The sequence below is a fragment of the Solanum stenotomum genome, chromosome 12, assembly GCF_019186545.1.
Source record: "Solanum stenotomum isolate F172 chromosome 12, ASM1918654v1, whole genome shotgun sequence".
NCBI classification, from domain to species: domain Eukaryota; kingdom Viridiplantae; phylum Streptophyta; class Magnoliopsida; order Solanales; family Solanaceae; genus Solanum; species Solanum stenotomum.
In genome coordinates, this window is record NC_064293.1 from 28604789 (window position 1) to 28626595 (window position 21807).

A 21807-nucleotide genomic window follows, 5' to 3' on the forward strand; every position below is an offset into this window, starting at 1 on the left:
TACGTATAAGTATGAATCACAAATGTATGGACAATGCATTTGATTTTTTTAATGATAAAATAAGATATCAATTGATTAGTGTCGTCACTTCGGGAGATGCTTAGAGCCTTGATGACGACATTCAAACACGCAATAACCGAGGCAAAGCGCCGAACATGTTTTGAGCCTCGCTTTAGGGCTTACGTGTGCTTTAAACGTGCCTTTGACAACACTGATTTCAACACTGTAATCCCATGTAAATTACAGTGTAGGAGCTTGCATATATTGCATAATTCATATATGTCTTTTTTGTTTAAATATTTATTTTGGAAAACAGCAGATACTTGTCATCATTCTACAATCATGGAACTCCTTTTTTGAGACTGGTAAAGTATTGTGTACATTAATAAAACAAATCTTGTACTAAGTTGGTACCAGAGAATTTCAATGATCGGAACATTTCTGCAAGAAAAACAGAAGGAAATGGTTCAATCTATACACGATTCTAGTCCTGCGGTGAGTTTATGAATTCAATCATGCTATTCTAATCATCTTTAACATCTTGTAGGTTGCATCAAAAATCCATAAGCATGAGTATTTAATTTACTGTACAGTTTCTAGTTTCTCTTCAAAACATCTTGCATTTCTCTCTTTCCATGTAGATCTAGTAATCCTCTTATGGTATGTTTTCTGGAATGAGATACTCCATTCATCGCGATGCTCCATCTTCGTTTCTAAGAAAAACCAAGTTCTATATAATGTGCTAAGATACTCTTTGAGTCTTGTTATATGTTCAATTATTGAATCTCCACTTCAAACTGAAAATGATACTTAAGAGGGAACATAGAACATTTTGTTTTTTGAATGACTTGTTTTTTTGGAGTCTTACCTTTGCTTGCTTTCTTTGTTTTCCTTCTTCTAAAGCGAGGTCTCAATGAGTGGGTTTCTGCTTTCTTCAAATTCTCTATGAATTTTGGGGCTTTTGCATAATTATTATGCTTTTAGTAATTGTTGTAATGTGCACATCTACTTTTTTAGATGGTTGTTAGTTGTCAATGACAGGAATATGTATTTCCATTCCAGATCTTTGAAAGATTAACATCACATTGTGATAAGTATCAAATGTTCCCCCTTCAAGAAGCAGCGGAAGAAGATAGTCCCGAATTTAGTTGGGGTGCCAAGAAGGGAAAGGGTGCCCATAACAAGGACGTCCAATTTTACAAGTCATTCACTTATGCTGGAGTTGAATTCAACTTATATGATTGTGTTTACATGTATCGTCATGGTGAACAGGAGCCAGACATTGGTAAGATCGTTAAGGTGTGGGAAACGAAAACACGGAAAAGGATAGTCAAGGTGGTATGGTTTTTCCGTCCCACCGAGCTAACTCATTGGTTGGGTAATATCAAGGTGCTTGGCAATGAGTTACTGTTGGCTTCAGGAGAAGGTGTAGGGCTTTCAAATTGCAATCCAGTGGTAATTCTTTCACTAATCCTTTTTAAGGTATAATTTTAATCTATCTGTTTTTAGATGTAATGGTCTGACCTCTTTGAGATTTTATTACAGGAAGCCATCACCGGTAAATGCAATGTTGTCTGCATATCAATTGATAGGAGGAACCCTCAGCCAAAAGACAGAGATTTGGAAACAGCTGAGTTTTTATTTTATCGCACCTTTGATGTCGGCACTCATGAGATATCTGAGAAATTTCCAAATTCAATAGCGCAAATTGAAGGTAGTGACTCTAATTCTATTGCTTGATTTTCATTCAGTCCACAGTGTTATGCATTTTATGGTTGGATGAAACAGCTTGTTAAATGCTTGAATGGTTTCTGCTTCTCAGATTTCTGTGTCATACATTTGGTTTATTTCGTTAGAACTGCTTTAACATATGATACTATCTTTCAGAATTTTGTCTTCTCAAACTTTTGTGTAACTTATTTGAAGACAGTTTATACATTCTCTGGGAACCTCGGTTTTATAGTTGCTTAGGATTATGTAATACATTCGAGGACATTTTCTAAATGAAGAAATCAAATTAGTAAAAGGATAAAGTTATAAAAGTACCATAAAGAATTTCCCACTACATTGCTGTTTAAAGGGGTAGGGCTCTAATTTAACTGTCTTAGGCGCTTATTGGTTTTTCTGTGCTCTCGCCCATGCACGTTCTTGTTTCAGGTTATTTCCATCACTTGATGTCTTCTTTATTTTGATAGGACAAAAGAATAATTGACAGAACTAGATAATTTGTGCAATATATAGCAGAACATCTTAATATACTATTTCACTTAGTGTTTTAGTCAAATTGGGGTATTTGAAGACAATATTGCTAGCATTCAGGTTGCTTATTCTATAGGGGTGGGAAACGGAAGAATAGTAATAGATGGATGTTGGACTTTCATGGCTATTCACAATTTCACATTCATTCATGCATTCCCATTCATAGCCATTTGGTTTCAGCCTGTATTTTTTGTCACCTGTTCACCCATTAGTGCTGCCTTTTATCTGATGCATATCTAGAGAGTTGGGTTTCGTAGGACTCTCCAAAGCTCTATGACTTCTAGTGCAGTATTTCTTCAACGTTCTTGGAATTTAGAGCAAGGTCTTGTTTCTTTCAGTTTTTACCTTTCATTCACTGCTTTTTAAGTCATGGCCCCAGTTCTTGAATTTAAGGAGCTCTAGTGATGGATATATTGGTATAAGTTTCTTAGAAGTCTTTATTATGGCTGACCGCTCCGTTTTAATGAATGCATTGGATAAAGTACTAACCAAAGAACTGTAGTGGTGGACATATCTAAAGAGATGTAGTCATGTATATGATAATTTCACGTTTCATGTTGGCATTTCGCTTAGCTTTTAATCCAAAAATAAGTTTTGTAAAATTCTCCTCAGAATCTTGCTTATTATTAAAGAAAAGAAGAAACATCTTCCAATGATTCTATTTAAGTGTTTGCTGTGACTTGTGAGTTGTCAGTATAGGGAGGATGCTGGTGTTAACCGAAGTGGGCATGTTCTCTTTTTATTGTATCACACATCGCCAGACACGTGAGGCGTATGATGTAAATTTCTTTGGGATGAACCAAAATGTCTATTTCTTTTTGCTTAGCTTTCTTGTATGCATGAAGCTTTATATTGAAAAGCTAGCCTCTGAGTATATGTTTGCAGTAAAATCTGCTTCTTCAGTTTTTACATTCTTACTCTGATGCATTTAAATACTGAAAATCAATGATTTGAGGCATTACCTCATTCCTGCTGCAGTGGAGCACTTCTTTAATAAGGTGACAGATCTGAAGCAGCCTATTCATTATGGAGGAAAAGGAAGTCTTGACAAGCCACATTCATTTGGAGGAGCAACCATTAAAACAACGCTGAAAGATGACCAACCAGGAAGAAACACTCGTAACTACTTGTAGACATGTGTGGTAAATTCTTAGTTGTGATGTCAACAACCCATGTTTATTTTCAATTCGGCTCTTGCAGAGTCGACGTTGCCACCTGTGACTTTGGTCAAGCAAACTAAATCCTCCACAAGAACGGACCAGTGCACTACCATTTCACAGTGTCAGGTGACGGAACTGGTAGAAAAAGGTGATTACTCGGAAAGATAATGGGTTGATTCTTGTAAATTCATATCTGAGCTTAACTGTTAATCTGATCATTTCCAGAACTGAATAAAGTCCCAATTAGTTTAGGCAGACAAGGCAGACAGGGCAATGTTTCTGAGACGGACAAGACTGTTGCCAGAACTGAAGTAAAACATTCATATTGTACCCCGTCTACTAATGCATTGAAGAAGAGAAAGCTTCAAGACTTATCAGGTTTCTTTCTTACCTGTAACTTTCTCTTAGAGACAGTGAACAAATCATTATGAATGTTGTCTGATCGGGGATATGATCTTGCAGATAATACACCATTTGACCAACATAAGGTCATGAAATCCACAAGTCAGGTCATTGAAGTAACAACAAGGGTGAAGGAGGTATTCCGTTTTCCTTTTTCCAACTTTTTTTTTTTTTTTGGAGTATTAGGGTCCTGTGAAGGATTTGATTCACATAGAAAACTTTTTCCTCCTTTCGTTTTGTAAACAGTGCTATGAAAATTGAATATTGAGGTTTCCCTCTATAATCTGAAATCTGTGAGTGCTCATACCTGGCATACTGTTTCTTTTTTAGTTCCGGATTTTTGATGTATTGCATCCTTGTTTGATGAGAACGTACACTGGTTTTTTTTGTGTGTACTGAACTTGTAACTTGATTATTTGTTCTTTTTTGTATCTGTTTGCTGGCCCCATCTATTGTATAACTAAACCTCAGGTTGATAACTGATATCAATGATTGGATACTGTAAGGGACCTCTTAACCTGTTTTGAATTTAGTTCTGATATGATATCTTTTAACTTGCAGGGTGCTAGCACATGGTTTAAGGAACTGGTTAGTCTCCTATCTCCATTGTTATATTTATTCCAAAGTGTTTTCTTTTGAAGTTAAGTTGGTTGGGAAAGTGATGTAAGCTTCAACTATTTAGGCAAAAGTAGAAGATGTACATGATGTGCTGTAGCCTCGAAGCAGTTATTTACTCTATATTTTGTGATTTACATATATTAATTTGTTCTGCCCAGCCATGGAATGATAGACTCCAAGACGCTCAAGAGCGAGGTACACTTGTGTTACTTGAGAATCTTGATCCTTCATATGCATCAACGGAAGTGGAGGTACATAGAATGAATTTTTAGTCTATTTCAGTTTAATATGTGCTTTATTTTGTCCATTTGAATTTTGAGTAATGAAAAATGAAATATTACTGTGTCATTAGGTGTAACTTGTGTTAATTCATTTTGTAGACATGTGTATGTTTCCATTTCTATTTCGGGTAATATTGTTTCTAAAGCTCTTGTAAGTTCAAATGTATGTGGTAAAAACTTGTTTTCCCTTTTTCTTTCTCTTTTCTTCTTCGTGTTTTGATGAAAGTAAAAGTTTTACATGAATAACATTTCTTGTATTTTACACAAACTTCTCTTTTGAATTATTGCTATACATCTTGAAAATTTCACAAGCAAACTTTTGAATAACCTTACGTAAACTTAGGTTAACCAAGGTTATTGTATCTAGTTTCAGAATTGTTCTATAAATTTGTTTACTTAACCCATGTTAATTCTCATCTTCAAGCCACTATCTTTAGTGAGTCTATTAGTGGTGATGGTATGTTATGAACTTAAATAGCAGAATTAAACAAGGAAAACAAACAATAAATTGCAAGTGTTTCTTGGATAATTCTGTCATATATATCTGAAATTGAGATTAGAGCTAAGCTAAACTATAATGACATAGAAATGGAAAGTTGGAACACCATAGATAGCTCAGATCTGCAGAAAGAAGTTGAAGAAAGGATTATAGTGAGAAGAGGAATCAGAGAGGGAGGAAGAGAAAGAGAGAGAAGAGAGTCGAGGAAAGAGAGGAGAAAATTTTGCAAGTTTTCCAGAATTTTGGATGCCTCTGCCGTTTCTATTACTTTTACCCTACTGGCTTCATCTCAGCCTTTGAGCATCATTAAATGCGAAATGATCCTAGCCCGCCATTCAATTTCCTGTCTAATCACTTCTCCTCACTACTTCTTTGGTCTACCTCTACCTCTCTTGAAACCATCCATAGCCAACCTCTCATACCTTTGCACTGGGGCATTTAGACATCTCCTCTTCACATGTCCAAACGATATCAATCTAGATTCCCGTATTTTGTCCTTCACCGAAACCACTCCCACCTTGTCCCAGATATCCTCATTTTTAATCCTATCTCTCCTAGTTTGCCCACACATCCATTGTAGCATCCACATTTCTGCAACTTTCAACTTTTGAACATGAGAGTTCTTGACTGCCAACACTCCACCCCATACAATATAGTTGGTCTAACTACCACTCTGTAGAACTTGTCTTTAAGTTTTGGTGTCACCTTTTTATCACACAAACTCCGTTTGTAAGCCTCCATTTCATTCGCCCTGCACTAATGCAGTGAATGACATTCTTGTTGATCTCTTCATTTTTTTGGATGATAGACTTAGACACTTGAAACTTTATCTCTTTTGGATGACCCGAGTGTCGAGCCTCACTTCCATATCTGTGTCATACATTACATCATTGAACTTGCACTCCAAGTAATTTGTCTTGATCGTGCTCAATCTGATCCCTTTTGACTCTAGGGTCTAACTCCAAATCTCCAGCTTAGCATTAGTTTCGTTGTGAGTCTCGTCAATCAGAACTATGTTATCTGCAAATAACATACACCATGACACTTCACCTTGAATTTGTTGCGTCAATGCCTCCATCACCAATGCAAGTATAAACGGGCTTAGCACTGGTGCAACCTCATAAAAAATGGGAGGTGCTCTGAGGTCTTAGCTCCATTGTACATGTCCTATATCTCCCTAATATACTCCACATGTGTTGAAGTATGTGACCATCTCATCTAAAAGTTTAAGCTGTTAGAGAGAGCATACTTTTTATTATTTTATTATATGGTCAACAACAGGTACACCTCTAGCCTCCAAGTATCTCTATAGAACCTTCCTTGGAACTTTGTCGTAAGCCTTTTCTAGGTTAATGAACACCATGTGTGTGTCCTCTATGTACTGCTCCACCAAGCCTCCTTACCAAATGAATGATTTCTATAGTTGAGCATCCCGGCATGAATCCGGATTGATTCAAGAAAATTTTCACGCCTCTCCTCAAATATATTCTTATGTCCTTTTATTTGGTAGAGATAGATATATCAAGACAAACTTTTCCTCTGATATATATTGTGGTGGGTTTTCTTCTTGAATTATTCTTTGTTGTTTTTGCTCCTAGTTTTATACTCGAAGAGCTTGTCTCATTAATCTTTTTGAGTTTCTCATTCTCTATATTCTAGGATATTGTTAAGCATGCCTTGAGGCAAAAGGTTAGTGCAAAAATGGTGCAGCATAACACCTTCTCTAATCCCCTAAATGGTAGGCCATCGTGTATCTTCTTCTAAAATCCTAAAGTAAAATTTATTGACATTTTTCTCAGTGAACTCGATGTTTTTTTCTCTCAAATGAACACTACCAGGAAAAGCATTTCTTATCTTCAAATCAAGTGAGGCTGCAGAGACCGCCATTTTTGAGTTGAAAAGGAGGTGCCTAATGTTAGGTGATGGAAGGTACTAGATCGGCTTGGCAAGTTTTGTCTCACCCTTTGTTTGTCTTGTTGATTAGATGTTTTTTTATATTGTTCTTACATACACCTTGCTAGTTAGTATTCCTTTTTGACAAACTATGCTTGGTGTAATGATCTTCAAAGTCCTTGATGACATGAGTTAGTTGGTAATGTTTTAAAAGGCAGGGCTTGAAGCAAGGCGTTTTGTATAACATGGGGCGAGACGTAAGCCTTGAGATGTGAGGAGTAAGCCCCATAAATATTTAATTTTTTGTTTTTGATAAATTAATATAATAAGTATATAAATAACAAAAAGTAAAATTACATTAAATTGTAGAAAATTATAAAATTAGTGTATAAGTATGAATGTAAGAGTGAAAGATGAAAGATGCATCACAGCTATAGCCCGGTGGTGATCTACTTGGAGTTGTAAAATGATTGTTCCTAATAGTTCAAAAAAATAAAAATGACAATAGTATAAAGTTATTGTTTGAAAACCTGAAACCAGAAAACAAATCACAAATACCTATTATAACACAAATAGAACATGTTTTAGAATAAAGCCTCCCAAAATAGTATCTAAATTAGAGTGATATCAAAATGAATTCCAAAATCAATACCTAACTTGAAAAGAATAAAAGAGAGAAAAGGAATTGAAGCATAAAAAAGGAATTCACAAGCATTTGAAGACAAATCTTTTGCTTTGTAGTTTGCACTTTGCTGATGAAGAGCCAAAGAATGATTGGTTGCTCTGTAAATGACAAAGAAATATGAAATTAGGGATAACAATTAAGAGGAGACTTTGACTTTTGAGTTTTTTCTTTTTAGTTTGAGAATTTACAATTAGCTAACTTTTGAATGTTTTAAGTAATAAAGAGAACTTGCAATTTTGATTTTAAGTTTGGGAAGTTCTCTGAACTTACCACCCAAATGAACATCCGGAAGATTGAAACCTACGCTTAAGTTAATGCTCGGGAGGTTAGAACTTATGGCCCACGATAGTTTTCCTCTGCCAATCCGTTCTTGTGCGATATAGCCCTCCTAGCTCCATGGCTTGCCCCATGAATCGCCTACAAAATGCCTTTGAAAATACTGATTTAGTTTTTTTTGGTAGTAAACTGTGAAATATTACCATACCAACAATCAAAAAGTTACACCTAAAGAGCACCCATTATCTCGACCCCCTTCTAGGAAGATTGCCAATAATCAGTAGGCCTCCAAAATCAACCAGCTAATTACAAATTGTCTGTATTAAATCAAGAAGCACACTTCCTGCCTCTTTTTGTGTATTGAAACATATCTAACCTCTCTCTAACATATCTTCACACATCACACACATGTGGTTATCACACTGAATGCCCATCATTAGCTATCTATCCTTTGTTCGTAACCTCCCAAGATCCAGTTAATCACATATAAACCTATGTTTGTGCATTGTAATTCTACTCCATATTAAGTCAGCAGTATACATTCTTGGTGCAGGTGGCAGCACAGTACCCCTTAGAGACAAAGTATTTCCTGTTAGCAGTTAAATAATGATCATCTCTATACCAGCTTGTCATCTTCAGCTTCAGTTTATGAAGCTTTTTCCAGTAGCAGAAATCATCTCCTCCTTTCATATATATACCATTCACCCATTTTACCCATAATAGATCTTTTTTCTTCATCACCATCCATATAAAAATATAAGTTTTCCCAATGCAGCCATATTCCACATCCGACAATTCAGACCTTCATACTTCTTTGGTTGACATAGCTTATCCCAAGCCACAAGTGATAGTTTTTTCTTTTCATCAGTATCCCACCAAAGAAACTCCCTACACTTCTTGTCTACCTCCTTTAATGCGATTGGGGAAATATTAATACAGCCCCCTGAAAAATTATGTAAGGTGAAGTGGTGAACAGTATAGAATCAATAACATGAAGCTTACCAGCATAAGATAAGTGTCTTGTGGAGACAGCCCTGATCTCCCTGATCTTGTCTGTAATCTTCATCTTTAGTTGGTGACACTCCAATTTGTTCCACTTATTGGGAGAGAGGAAGGACCAAGTACATTATTGGAAATGATCCCAAGGTGAAACCAGTTAGGTTGAGAATTTCCCCTTAAGTATTGTCATCTACACCAGCCATAAACAGACTAGATTCATCTATGTTAAGCCACTAGTCCAGTTGTATTAGAGAAATGTTGTAAGGCCTCCACAAAACTTTGTACAGATACCACATTTCCTTTACGGAAAATCATCAAGTCATTAGCAAATATGAGGAGAGTCAACTGTTGCCCCTTACACATGGGATGGAATCTAAAATCAGTTAGCTTACACATTTGAGTCGTGGTTCTAGACAGGTACTCCATTACTAGCGCAAATAGTAGGGGAGAGATAGGATCCCCTTGTCTCAGCCCCCTCTTGCCTTCAAAATAATCATGAGTGTCCCCACTAACCTTGACTGAAAATTTGGTTGTTGTGACATGGACCATAACCAACTGTATGAACTTTGGAGGTAATCCATATCCATTTAGCATTTCTTCTACAAAATCCCATCGTACCCTTGAAAACACTGATTATGATGGTGTGATATTACCTTTTCTGTTTTAGAGAATTATCGAGAAGCCGTTAATTTTGATAATTAATACTGTCAGCTTTGTCTATGTAATTCCTCCTGATGGTCATTATGGTAGATGTCATATATGTTATTTATACTCTACCATCTCATGTCACTGGATTTTTTTCATAAAGAGAAATGATTAGGGTGAATACCTTTTCAAACAAGCTTTCGTTGAGTTAGCTTGATGCACCATGAATCTCTTCTATACTACTCTATTTCCTTCCAATAACCCTCCAAATCTGCTCACTATAGAGGGAGAAAGAAAAATGATGTAAATCTCATTCATGATAGTGGTCTGTGCTTCTTACTGGAAAGAAAAATGATGTAAATCTCAGTCATGATAGTGGCTTGGGATTCTTATCGGTGATCTCTATTTGACATTATCTTGGATGAACTTTTGTGAATACTACTATTTTATTGGAATAAGATGAATGAAATATGAGAAATAATTAAGATGACGGAGATAATGATATTGTTGTTTATGTCTTGTTAAGGCCAGTTGTTGCTCGGAAGGGAACTATACAGGACCAAGTGAAAAGTAAAGACTTTCCTGGCCATCTGTCCATTGGAAAACTCAAATTTCAAAAGCTAGGAGAAGAAATGGTACGCATTTGACTGCACACAAATAACCTCCTCTCCCTTAATTTGCTATTTGATGATCCAATTTTCATATTCCAATTTCTTTCTTGTAAAGAGAAAAGCAGTATCAACATCTCACTATGCCCAGAGTAACACAATAGAACATGAGTTGGCGGTTGAATGGCGTGTACTACAGGAACAATCAAGCCTGTGGTGGAAAGCTTTACGTCAGGTGATTATGAAGTGTTTATTCCCCGTCATTCCTTTTTTACCCTCTCCAGATTGTTGCTGTTTTCCGCCTGTCCTTTCTAAGTCTTATGATTTTCTTGTTGCAAGGAACAAGCAGCAGAAATTGAACAGCTTAATAGCAAGTTGAAGAACCCTATTAAGAACTCTGTATAGGATCTAACGTAAGTTTAATCCACTTTTTTAGTGTTCTTTAACTAAAGCCTCAGTTGATATCTAGACCCTCTAATTTTGGTTGTGCACAAGTAGATACTTAAATTTATAGAGTTGAACAAATAACCACACGCATCCTACATGGAATAATACACGCAGGACATGAATTCTATGTAGGACACATGTGTTTACTTGTTCCACTTTATACAAGTTTAATTTCCTACTTGTGTACACCCAAAGTTGGAGAGCATATATGTCAGCTAAGACCAAGTTAAAAGACACGTTTATGTATTATCCTTTTTCTTGTCCTTGTATTATTGTCAAGTTTCACCTAGATTGATATTAATTTCTTTTACACAGGTCTCGTTTTGTTGGTTTTCTCGTGTCCAAGAAGCATACAGATGTGTGGACCCATTCTGGATATGGGGTTGCGCCTTATTACAGAGATTTTGTTTGTCTAATGATAGAAGGCAACTTTTTGTGCAGCACAAACAATGCATCTTGTGTAGTTCACTGTGTTGGTGTGACTTCCAGAGCTGTAGGCAGATAACTATAGGATTAGTCAAATAGCCCTTCTGATGAACAACCCTTGATTTAAGGTCATCATTAAATCCATTAGGTAAAATTTTACAAACTTCCTTTTGGTGCACCAAGAGTGTCCTTGTTTTGCCAACTTAAAAAGGGCTATTTATGTTCATTGTGATATTACAGGGACAAAGTTAAACAAACCCTTAAACTTGAGGGATAGTTTTGATCATTTTTCTCATTGGTTGTTTTGTTGCTTGTTAGGAAGGAAGTTATTCATACATTAAAAAAGTTAGCGTAGCTTATATCATGTTTAGCTCTTTAGTTGTTTGATATAAACTTTGGTGTTCGGTTATCATTTTACAATTCTACAAGAAAACATGAGTAAATTATGGGTCAATTTGTAAATAATTTTGTGAAAGGTAGAAGTTGGAATAATTAAATCATATATTAATTAGTTTTTGCACTACTAATAGGATGAATACATCAATAATCTCTTAAACTTGATAGTGAACTTTTTTTAGACACTCGAACTATAACATATTCTGATAGAGTATGTGGACATGTAGAGTGTTCCTATTATGCACATATTGTTAAGTGTCTACTTATGTAGATGGTTAACTATTTAAAATATAACACCTCATTTTACTATATGCATTAGCCCCCATAAGTTGTAATATTTTAGGTATGTTTCAATTGATGCTCATGGGTACAACTAAATAGGGTGACATAATTTATGTGAATATGTAATAGACATTTGGGTGTATGTGAAAATGTTGCAAAATGTGATGTGCAGGCAGACTACCCGTCGGTGAAATTACCTTTATCTCCTTCAATGTGTTATCAGCTTTTAAATAAATAACCGAAAAAAGAAAAGAAGCTAAAGACTTTCTTCCCAGTTCACAACATCATAACAACCAGTTTACTGTTTTTCCCCTTTTTCAAATCCAACGTTATTCATAACTCATATATGTGGACAGTTCCAATTTATTTGACTTAGATTCAGACTATGAAGGACAAATCAATTAATGTTTGACGTTAATTTTTTAATTTTCTGAAATAAAATTTATATATTTTATAAATTATAAAAGAATTTACTACGTATAACTTACAATAGTTTAATAATTCTAAATCTTTTCAAAAATTATGATAAAAAAATATTCATTGATTGTTCAAATATTAATTAAGATAAACAAATTAAAATAAAAGAAAGTAGGAGTAATATCAAATTAGTTGAAGTGAATGACATCTAATACTTTCTCAGTCCCTAATTATCTGTCCAATTTTTTTTTTTAATTATACCTTTTTAACGGTTCATTTTGACAAATCAAGAAAGAACAATTTTTTTTTATCTATTATATTCTCAATTAATTAATTTTGACAAGGGTAGAAAAACTTCTTGAAAGTCTTAGATTTTTAATTCATCCACTTCACAATTCACAGGATAAAATAGTTCCTTTTTATCATTTCATAAAATTAATGCATAATTTACAATATTCTCCCTATTTTACCCTTATGAGTTATTAGCCTTGAGAATATGCATTTGACTAACATAAAAAAACTAAATAAATAATTCATATTCATTGATCTAATTATTAATCAAAATAAATTAATTCATATCTATTGATTGAGAACTTGACTTCAAAAAAAATAAAATAAGAATAGAATAATAAACTTACTTAATTACTTGATGCGCGTGAAATCTAAAATGATGACATATAAATAAGAACGGATAAAATATATCAATTTAAAAGTAGACAAGTAATTAATAAGCGAGGCATAATAAATCAGCTTGCGTTCATGGGTAAACTTTTGTAGGTCAAACGTATTTTCCATCGAATATTTGCACTTTTAGAAAACTTTAAACTCCCCGTATTCTTTAAAATGACTCTGGTCAAAGTTTGGTAAGGGTTTGCACTAACATTTCTGTCTTACTTAAAAATGTTTTCTTGACGGAAAATAAATTTTTCCATTTTTTTATAGTAGCTTTTATACTTTCATTTCTATTGATCTTCATATATAGGTTAATTGATTAAAATCATATAAAAAAACTTATGATTTTTTTAGAATATTTTTCTTTATTATCTAATTTATCCATTATGACTTGACACATCACATACCCCTTAAGAAACTATAAATAGAAGGATAATTTTACTATATCACCTTTTGAATATAATAAATAAAGTATCTTGAAAAATGTAATAGGAAAATGTCTATAATTAATGATAAGAATAAATTATGAAGTAAATATAAAATTATCAATGAATTTCATAAAGTTGACACGTATATTTTAATACAGTAAACAAGTATGGTTGAATAACTCTCGTTTGGATCTCAAACAAGTCTTTCTTATATTCCAATTTGTAAATGTGGACGAAAATCTAAAAGTGGAATGACCCATTTATGAAATTGTGTAGAAAATGATGTGTAAATGCCATTACTCTTCCCACTATCTAAACTCCAATTTTTTGTAAAACTCTTTGTATCTTCCTTTCAACACCTACCCTTTTTTTCACTATTATAAATACACCCATATTCATGCAAATTAATAGTGTACCCAAGAAAAAATAAAACTTCCTTTTCCACTTATTAAAAATTCCTAAAATGGTTCATGATAAGCGAGTTAAAGATGTAGTTTCCGGTTGGCTTACAGTTTTTGACGACGGTTCAGTAGACCGGACATGGACCGGTCCACCCGAAGTCAAGTTCATGGCTGAGCCAGTTCCACCGCATGACGACTTCATTGACGGCGTTGCCGTCAAAGATGTAGTCGCCGGGGAGAACTCCGGTAGTCGTTTCCGTATCTACTTACCTGAACGTAATGATAGTTCGGTTGATAAGCTTCCCGTCATTCTTCACTTCCACGGCGGCGGTTTTTGCATCAGCCAAGCTGATTGGTACATGTACTATGCTGTCTACACTCGCTTAGCGCGTGTGGCAAACGCTATTATTGTCTCCGTCTTCCTCCCTCTGGCGCCGGAGCACCGCCTCCCTGCCGCCTGTGATGCCGGCTTCGCCGGCCTTCTCTGGCTCCGTGACGTTTCCCGGAAGCAAGGTCACGAGCCCTGGCTCAATGAATACGCCGATTTCAACCGCGTATTCCTCATCGGAGACAGCTCCGGCGGCAACATCGTCCATCAAGTCGCCGCCAGAGCCGGAGAAGAAGACTTATCTCCGATGAGGCTCGCTGGCGCAATTCCGATCCATCCAGGCTTCATGCGGTCCCAGCGAAGTAAATCGGAGCTAGAACAGGAACAAACCCCCTTTCTAACCTTAGATATGGTGGATAAATTTATGGAACTGGCTTTACCGATTGGTAGCACGAAGGATCACCCGATCAGTTGTCCGATGGGTGATGCTGCGCCGGCGGTGGAGGAGCTTAAATTGCCGCCTTATTTGTACTGTGTGGCGGAGAAGGATCTGATAAAAGACACTGAAATGGAATTTTACGAATCATTGAAAAATGGGAAAAAAGATGTTGAACTGTTGATAAACAATGGCGTGGGACACAGTTTTTACCTGAACAAAATTGCTGTTGATATGGACCCTGTTACTGGTTCTGCAACTGAGAAGCTTTTTGAAGCCATTGCAGAGTTCATCAACAAGCACTAGTTAAAAGAGAAAGATATATACTTATTAGGTTATGGGTGCAAATAAGCATGGCAATTAAGGAGAATTTTGCATGCTGAATATCTGAGATGATCATATCGTATTGTTATTTTAAATATTTATGTTTGTTTTGATTGTCAGTGTCTTTAAATTAATAAGATATGTAATGTTCAAAAATCTCATTTTGTGTAATAACCAATTTGGTTGGATTACATCGTTGTCTTAATATTTTTCTTCTCATTTTGAGTTAACTTATTATTTAATAATTTGATTTTTGTTTTTTACCATACCTTTATTTAGTAGGTTATGTTTATCTCGTATAGTATACTAGGAGTACTTTTTTAAAAATGTTTGTTGTTCAAATTGTTGATGTGTGACATTATATAATAACGGAGAATAACCCTTCTATTCTTTAAAACAATATGCACTTCATATATAACTTTTGAGAAGTGTTTTCTATTTTATCATTAAGAAATTTTACCATAATGTAATAGTATAGACAATAATTGGAGTAACTCCACTCTCGATATGTAATACTTTTGAAAGAAAAATATTGCTATATTTCGAAAGCTTTTGCTTTTCCGTTAACAGGAAAAAAAAAGAAGAGATTTTGGCCACATATATATTAACTTAAGATGTTACATGAAATGCCAATTTTACGTGAGAAACGGATTAACATCAAGATGTAAAAGTGCTAACAATTTCAAAGTAAGTACCACGTAAATATTATTTACATTTTTCTATTCATGAGTATAATAATGTCAAAGAAGTTTCCTCAAGGACTTGAGTAAATTTCACTACAATTTCAACGCTGTGTTTTATGTGCTTTTTAATAGAAAAGTTCAAAAAGTCTTTCAAACAAAGTCAAATAAACTTGCAACTTGATTGACAAAATAGGACCGTCTTAAATAAGCTTAAGCCTAAATGTAGGTAGTTTGTCTAACCTATTCAGAATTTTAAGGGTTGAACTCAAGATAATTTAAATTGGATCAATAAATGTAGGTAGTTTGTCTAACCTATTCAGAATTTTAAGGGTTGAACTCAAGATAATTTAAATTGGATCAATCTCAATCTATTTGAAAAAAAATCTTTAATTGAGCCCAATATAATCTCCAATTTTAATCCGTTTTAAGACTTTTTATTTGCATTGGTGTAATATATATTTCCATATTGAAGGTATAAATTAGAGATAATATCTCAGATGGTCACTCAACTTTGAATAGTTCACTTAGAAAGTCACTCAACTTTGAGTTATTCACTTGGAAAGTCACTCAACTTTGTTTTATAACTCAAAAGTCACTCAACTATTGGTATTTCACTCAGAAAGTCACTCAACTATTGATATTTCACTTAGAAAGTTATCCAACAAATTTAAATAATTTATTCAATAAACTATTGAAATCTATTTTTATTTTAAACTATTTTTTTAACAAATAATAAAATGTCTATTTTAATTATCTTATTCATGACTCACTCCAATTATGTAACTATTTTTTTTTAAAAAAATGTACATCAGCAATTCAGCATAGACGAATTAAATATGCTGAAAAATGATCCAAAAAAGAAGAAGATTGAAATTGAACGGAAGTAATTAAAAAAAACGCACAGTAGCATATAACAATCCTTTATTATTTTTTTAAAAAAAGTTCAAAAAAAATTGTATTCAACAAAATTTAATAAAATAATTAAAATGAGCATCTTTCTGTTAAAAATAACAGTTCAAAACAGAAATTGTATTTAACAAAATTTAATGAAAAAATTATTTAAATTAGTTGGGTGACTTATCAATAGTTGAGTGACTTTCTAAGTGAAATGACAATAGTTGAGTGACTTTTGAGTTATAAAATAAAGTTGAGTGACTTTCTGAGTAAACTATTCAAAATTGAATGACTTTCTAAGTGAACTATTGAAAGTTGGGTGATCACATGAGATATTATCTCATATAAATTACTATTTACTTTATATCTTCTAGGATTTCCAATATAATTTAATTTAAAATGAACGGAGTAATATTTCATCATTGATAAGACTATAACCAACTTCCACATTACAGAAAAACTTCAAATATTTTTTAGTATGGTGGAGCTATGCAGTGTGTTCCCCTTTTTAGCAACACATTGATTATCTATTTAAAAAAATGAATGGTCATCACAAGCCACACAAGTTTATCACTTCAAAAAAACATCTCAGATTTTCCTGCCACCAAAAAAGTAAAATAAAAATCGATTACTTGCAAGTTGCAACATACAGTAATATATGTACTCTTAATAATGTATAAAGTTCAGGTGGTGTGCATCGAATAAACCTTATGATTTAGATGGCAAGTTGAGAATATATGTGAAAGATAGACAATAATGAACCAACGGTAAAACGATAATTCCCTAATATCTTGCATTACAACGAAAACTAAGGACCCAAACCAAGTTCCTCAGAGTAATAATGGCAAGTTTTTCGATACATAGCTTTGTGTAAACTTGAGACGATAGAGACAAGGAGACGTATAACGTAAGGCCTTTCACTTTAAAGACACTAAGCAAGCTTGCAAAATTACAGTTCCAGTGAAAAAATAAAGAGAACTTACGTTTTGGACCATAACTGTTTGGTCAAAAGCCAGGAATTTCTCCTGGCATGGGAGCTAATTCATTATTGCCGAACCTCTCCTCGTCATAGAAACAGGCATGAACAATCCTACCGCCAAAAAATCGACCTTCAAGTTCTATAAGGGCTTTAGTTGCATGTTCTGCTCTCTCAAATTGAATGAAGATCCGAACAGCTTCTTCATGAGGGAAATTCGTTTCTGTTATCTCAAAAATTAAGACACGAGTTACAGTACCAAATTTAGAGCACTCTTCAGCCACCTCACCTTCTAGGTCATCATCAACCTCGCCAGGACCAACCTTCAAAAGAAGGAAAAAAAGGAACAAAAGATAGGTAGGTCAGACGATCATCAAAAAAGAAAATGAAGCGCGTTAAAGATTTGTTCGTGTATTATATCCCTACAGATGGTGCATCAGTTTCCATCACTGAATAACTTCTCTTTTTGGCCGAGGGTCTATCGGAAACAACATCTCTACTCCACAAAGGTAGAGTAAGGTCTGCGTACATCTTATCCCATATGTTGTTGTAGATAGTGAATCAGTTTCATTTATCTCATTTTCTTTTTGAGTCTATTCTATAACTTGGTCAACCCCCCACCCTCTCTCATCCATTCACTACTGATATATATCTTAACCTTTTTTTTGTGCACCCACCTAGAGGAAAGAGTTCAACATTGCAGATATGAAGCTCTTGGAAAAGTGTAACCTCATGCAAGCCCACTTTTCATTAATGGCAAAACTATGATTTTGATCCAAAATGTTTCAGTAAAAACTAAGATCCAGAAAATAATATAATACACACAAAGCAATGCAGCAGCCATTAACCCTCTTATAAGCGAAACATTCAATTCCAAATGATGTGTAACCTAATGCGCTCTTAGTTCTAAGCCTCCACCTTATTGCCAGTTCACCACAAAGCATGCGCTCCACCCTAGTCCATCTTCCCATCATTCCAAATAATTCTTTTAACTAAATTTGGTCGAATTACTTTAAAGTTTTATTTAATAGCTTTATACAACTTAAACCTCATTAATCAAACAAAGGATACATATATCCAATCCATCCACAATTCTTCAGATACAGTTCACTTTAATTCTCTCATTGCAACCAAATTCACCATGACCCAGCATTACAATCCTTCCTAAATGAATCTCTACTTCCTCCGCATTGGAATACCATCTATAATCCAAAGGTATCTATGTGTGTGTATCCTGTCCACAGACCAAACAACCCATACAAGCTAGAGAAATTTGAGTCAAGCTAACCCCTTGGTCCATTCACTAGAAGTGACTTCCCCACTGAGCAGAGCATTAATCATATTTCAAACCCTAGAGTGAGTGGAGAAATACTTAGAATCACAAGAAGAGAAGCTAATCAAGGGTTGTACCTTCGTTTATGAAGATATTGGTAATTACCAGCACATGAAACCTTAAAAGGGAAAACAGGTTATATATCTAGAGAAAGTTGATTCCCCTTACTGTAATGTGAAAGCAGATGCACAGATACATTTCTGAGGAGATGTTTTAAGTAGCCAAAGCCAACAGAAAATGATAGGCAGAAGTGGATAATGTTCTAATTAGCTACTTTAGTATTTCACTTATCAGGCAATCATTAAAGATTGATAAAAAACAATAAAAAATTATATTAGTACTCAATAGTTCTCTTAGCAGTACTTATTGTTAGATCCCAAAATAGTTTGGTAGGCACAAATTAACAAAATAAAACATAAGACTAATTGGTCCTTTTACCCTTTTTTAAAAGAGAACCTATAGATCGCATAAAACAAGGTTAAAAAGTTCACATAGATAAATCTGTTGAACAGGTTCAGTACACTATCATAAAGATCAGTCAGTGAACCTTATAAAGAAAAAGGATCTGTGAGTGAATCTTAGTACATTAGCTACCACAATTAAATAACTTGTCAAAGTATATGAGTAGCACACTGGCTCTCAAGACCTAATTCAATAGCCAATTAAACATAATACCTTTTCACATGATTAAACTACATGACTGCCTCTAGAAACACAAATTCAACAATGAAATGTTAAGTCTTAACACCCATATCTAATAAATAAACAATCACAAACACTCACTACCAAATATTGGACCTTAAAGGAGTTCATCTAGATAACCAATCAGAAACTTGTTTCAGATAACAAAGGCAGAATGGTAACTTCTCTGCTATATTAGAAAGATTTTTTTTTTAAAAAAAAAAAAAGGGGTAGGGAAAGGGGAAATGAAGGAGGGGATTACAAGGTGGGGAATCCAACCCTCACCAACAAGCTGAAAGTTCAGGTAGCCAAACAACTAAGCTACTAAGATAGATTAAGGTGGAAGCCAAATTCTTCTTTTTCTCAATGAGGTGAACACTTTTATTAGGTGGAAGCCAAATTTAAAAGACTATTCTCAATGGCATGGCTGAGAACTTCACTTTTACGGGGCAAAAATAAAAGCAAAATTGACGAGTGTGTTGGTCAGAAATCACTAAAAGACGAAAGTTTTTCTACTTCAATTTCCTCGGCGGAAACAACTCTGATTCAAAACACACCTGAGCCCCTGGAAACTACTTGCACTAAGTGTAAGACTAAGCCAAAGTCCAAACGACTGAAACCAAATTAACTCATATGAAAAAAACTATTCTAGCAAGAAGCCATCATAAATGATAGATCTTTTGGTTTTGCTTATTGTATACTCGTGTTGTAATTACTACTGAAATACACCATTGGTGTATTGTTGTCTATAAAATGTTAACTTTCTCAAAAAAAAAAAGAAACCATCATAATTTATGCAGCTAAAAAAGCTCATACAATAAAAATCCCAAATCAAACAGAGCAAATAAGTAAGTTAATAGAACATCTTAACAATCCATACCATATTCCTAAGCGACTTAACTATATGAAAGAAACTATTCTAGCAAGAAACCATCATAATTTATGCAGCTAAACAAGCAGAACAAATAAATATGTTAACAGAATATCTTAATAATCCATACCATATTCCTAAGCAGCACGACCCTTGTTGGAGGCATATTGAAATTGACACTCTTAACCTTCTTTTCAGGTGCCTGTTGTTGTTGTTGCTGCTGCTGCTGCTGCTTTGCTTCACTAGCCACTATAACCCCACCTCTCTTATCAGTCTTCTTAGCCATCAATGGAGTTGTAATTCCTTGTTCCAGCTTCCCAAGTCCCTGACCCTCCTTCCATCCCATCTTAGCCATCATCCTTTGTGCAGCTGTCATCTTTCCTTCAGCTCCCAATCCCAAACCCCCACTCTCTGACCTCCCAATACTAAACTCATTTCCTGATGGTGGTGAAGGCGACCGTGGGGGAGCACTGCCTCCTCCTCCTCCTCCTCCACTCATTGCCGCCCTCCGCCGCCACGCCTCCTCACCTGAAATATTCAATTCTCTCTCTTTTTCCCTCTTCTCCTTCTCCTCCCTCTCTCTTTCCCTCTCCTTTCTCTCTCTTTCTTCCAACTCTCTCCGCACCTCAGCCTCCATTTGCTTCCTCTTCTTCTCCCTCCGATAATCTTCGTAATCATTCGGCCGAGCCGGGTCGTATTCTTCTAATACACTGCTGGTAACAGCCACCAGGGCTGGTTGAAACGACGTCGTTGCGAAGGTGGGATTTGGATTAGTGTTCTCGTCAAGAGGAATCGAGGGATGAGGTTTCGGAGCTGCTGAAGGCTGCGGTTTGGGCTTCGGCTGAGGTCGAAGAAGTGTTTGGGGTGGGGCGAAGGGTTTGCGAAGGGCTGAAGGAGCCATCTTAGCACTGCTGGACCACACATTAGCTGTGGTGGCGTTGGTTGGCTTGTCATCGTCGCCAGAGGACGACGGCGGTGGGAGATCGCCGTATAAGCCGCCGAGCATTGTGACGGGAACTGATCGGAGATTCTGAATTGACGAATTGAAGAGTTCGGTGGAAATGGGGGTTTAATTGGACGGAAGTTGGGATTGTGATATACTTTTCACTCCTTATTGCAATATATTTTACTACTTTGGTCCTAAATGTTTTTTATTTCTTTAGTTAGTTTGCACTAAAAAACATATTAATATTAGGAATATACAAATATTCCTATCCTAAATATTAATCCACTCTATAGTTTAAATAATTACATATTATCTCATTGATTAATAATTTTATACTAATTTTTAAGTCAGATATATCACTCATTCAGCTGTCAAGTCAAATACGTGTATCAAAGATACTAAATACAATATTTTGATACTAGATACATTCTAAAATACAAATATATGGAGAGGGAAGGGGGACAACATTTATCTTTTGATACTAAACAAATACATTCTGAAATACAGATACATAGGGAGAGAGACAAGTGAGAGAGTCAAT

General features: G+C 35.0%; 3 protein-coding genes across 3 annotated transcripts; 2 read left to right on the top strand and 1 right to left on the bottom strand.

The window, feature by feature from the left end:
* Positions 1–355: 355 nt before the first annotated feature.
* LOC125849488 (protein ANTI-SILENCING 1-like) lies at positions 356–11401 on the top strand. Its single transcript, XM_049529576.1, has 15 exons — positions 356–495; positions 1063–1455; positions 1546–1714; positions 3238–3378; positions 3460–3567; positions 3672–3797; positions 3882–3958; positions 4383–4409; positions 4598–4690; positions 6879–6957; positions 7058–7148; positions 10244–10352; positions 10444–10560; positions 10665–10738; positions 11088–11401. Exons 1-14 carry the CDS (start codon positions 427–429, stop codon positions 10728–10730), a joined length of 1665 nt encoding a protein of 554 aa, XP_049385533.1. The 5' UTR covers positions 356–426; the 3' UTR covers positions 10731–10738; positions 11088–11401.
* A 2361-nt stretch (positions 11402–13762) lies between these two features.
* LOC125848767 (probable carboxylesterase 15) lies at positions 13763–15094 on the top strand. Its single transcript, XM_049528693.1, has one exon. It carries the CDS (start codon positions 13857–13859, stop codon positions 14862–14864), a length of 1008 nt encoding a protein of 335 aa, XP_049384650.1. The 5' UTR covers positions 13763–13856; the 3' UTR covers positions 14865–15094.
* A 2101-nt stretch (positions 15095–17195) lies between these two features.
* Positions 17196–21407, bottom strand: LOC125846249 (DNA-damage-repair/toleration protein DRT111, chloroplastic). The gene is made up of 2 exons (XM_049525624.1): positions 20451–21407; positions 17196–17758 (listed from the first exon to the last, which is right to left on the bottom strand). The coding sequence occupies exons 1-2, from the start codon at positions 21324–21326 to the stop codon at positions 17465–17467; spliced, it is 1170 nt and encodes a 389-aa protein (XP_049381581.1). The 5' UTR covers positions 21327–21407; the 3' UTR covers positions 17196–17464.
* Positions 21408–21807: the final 400 nt, after the last annotated feature.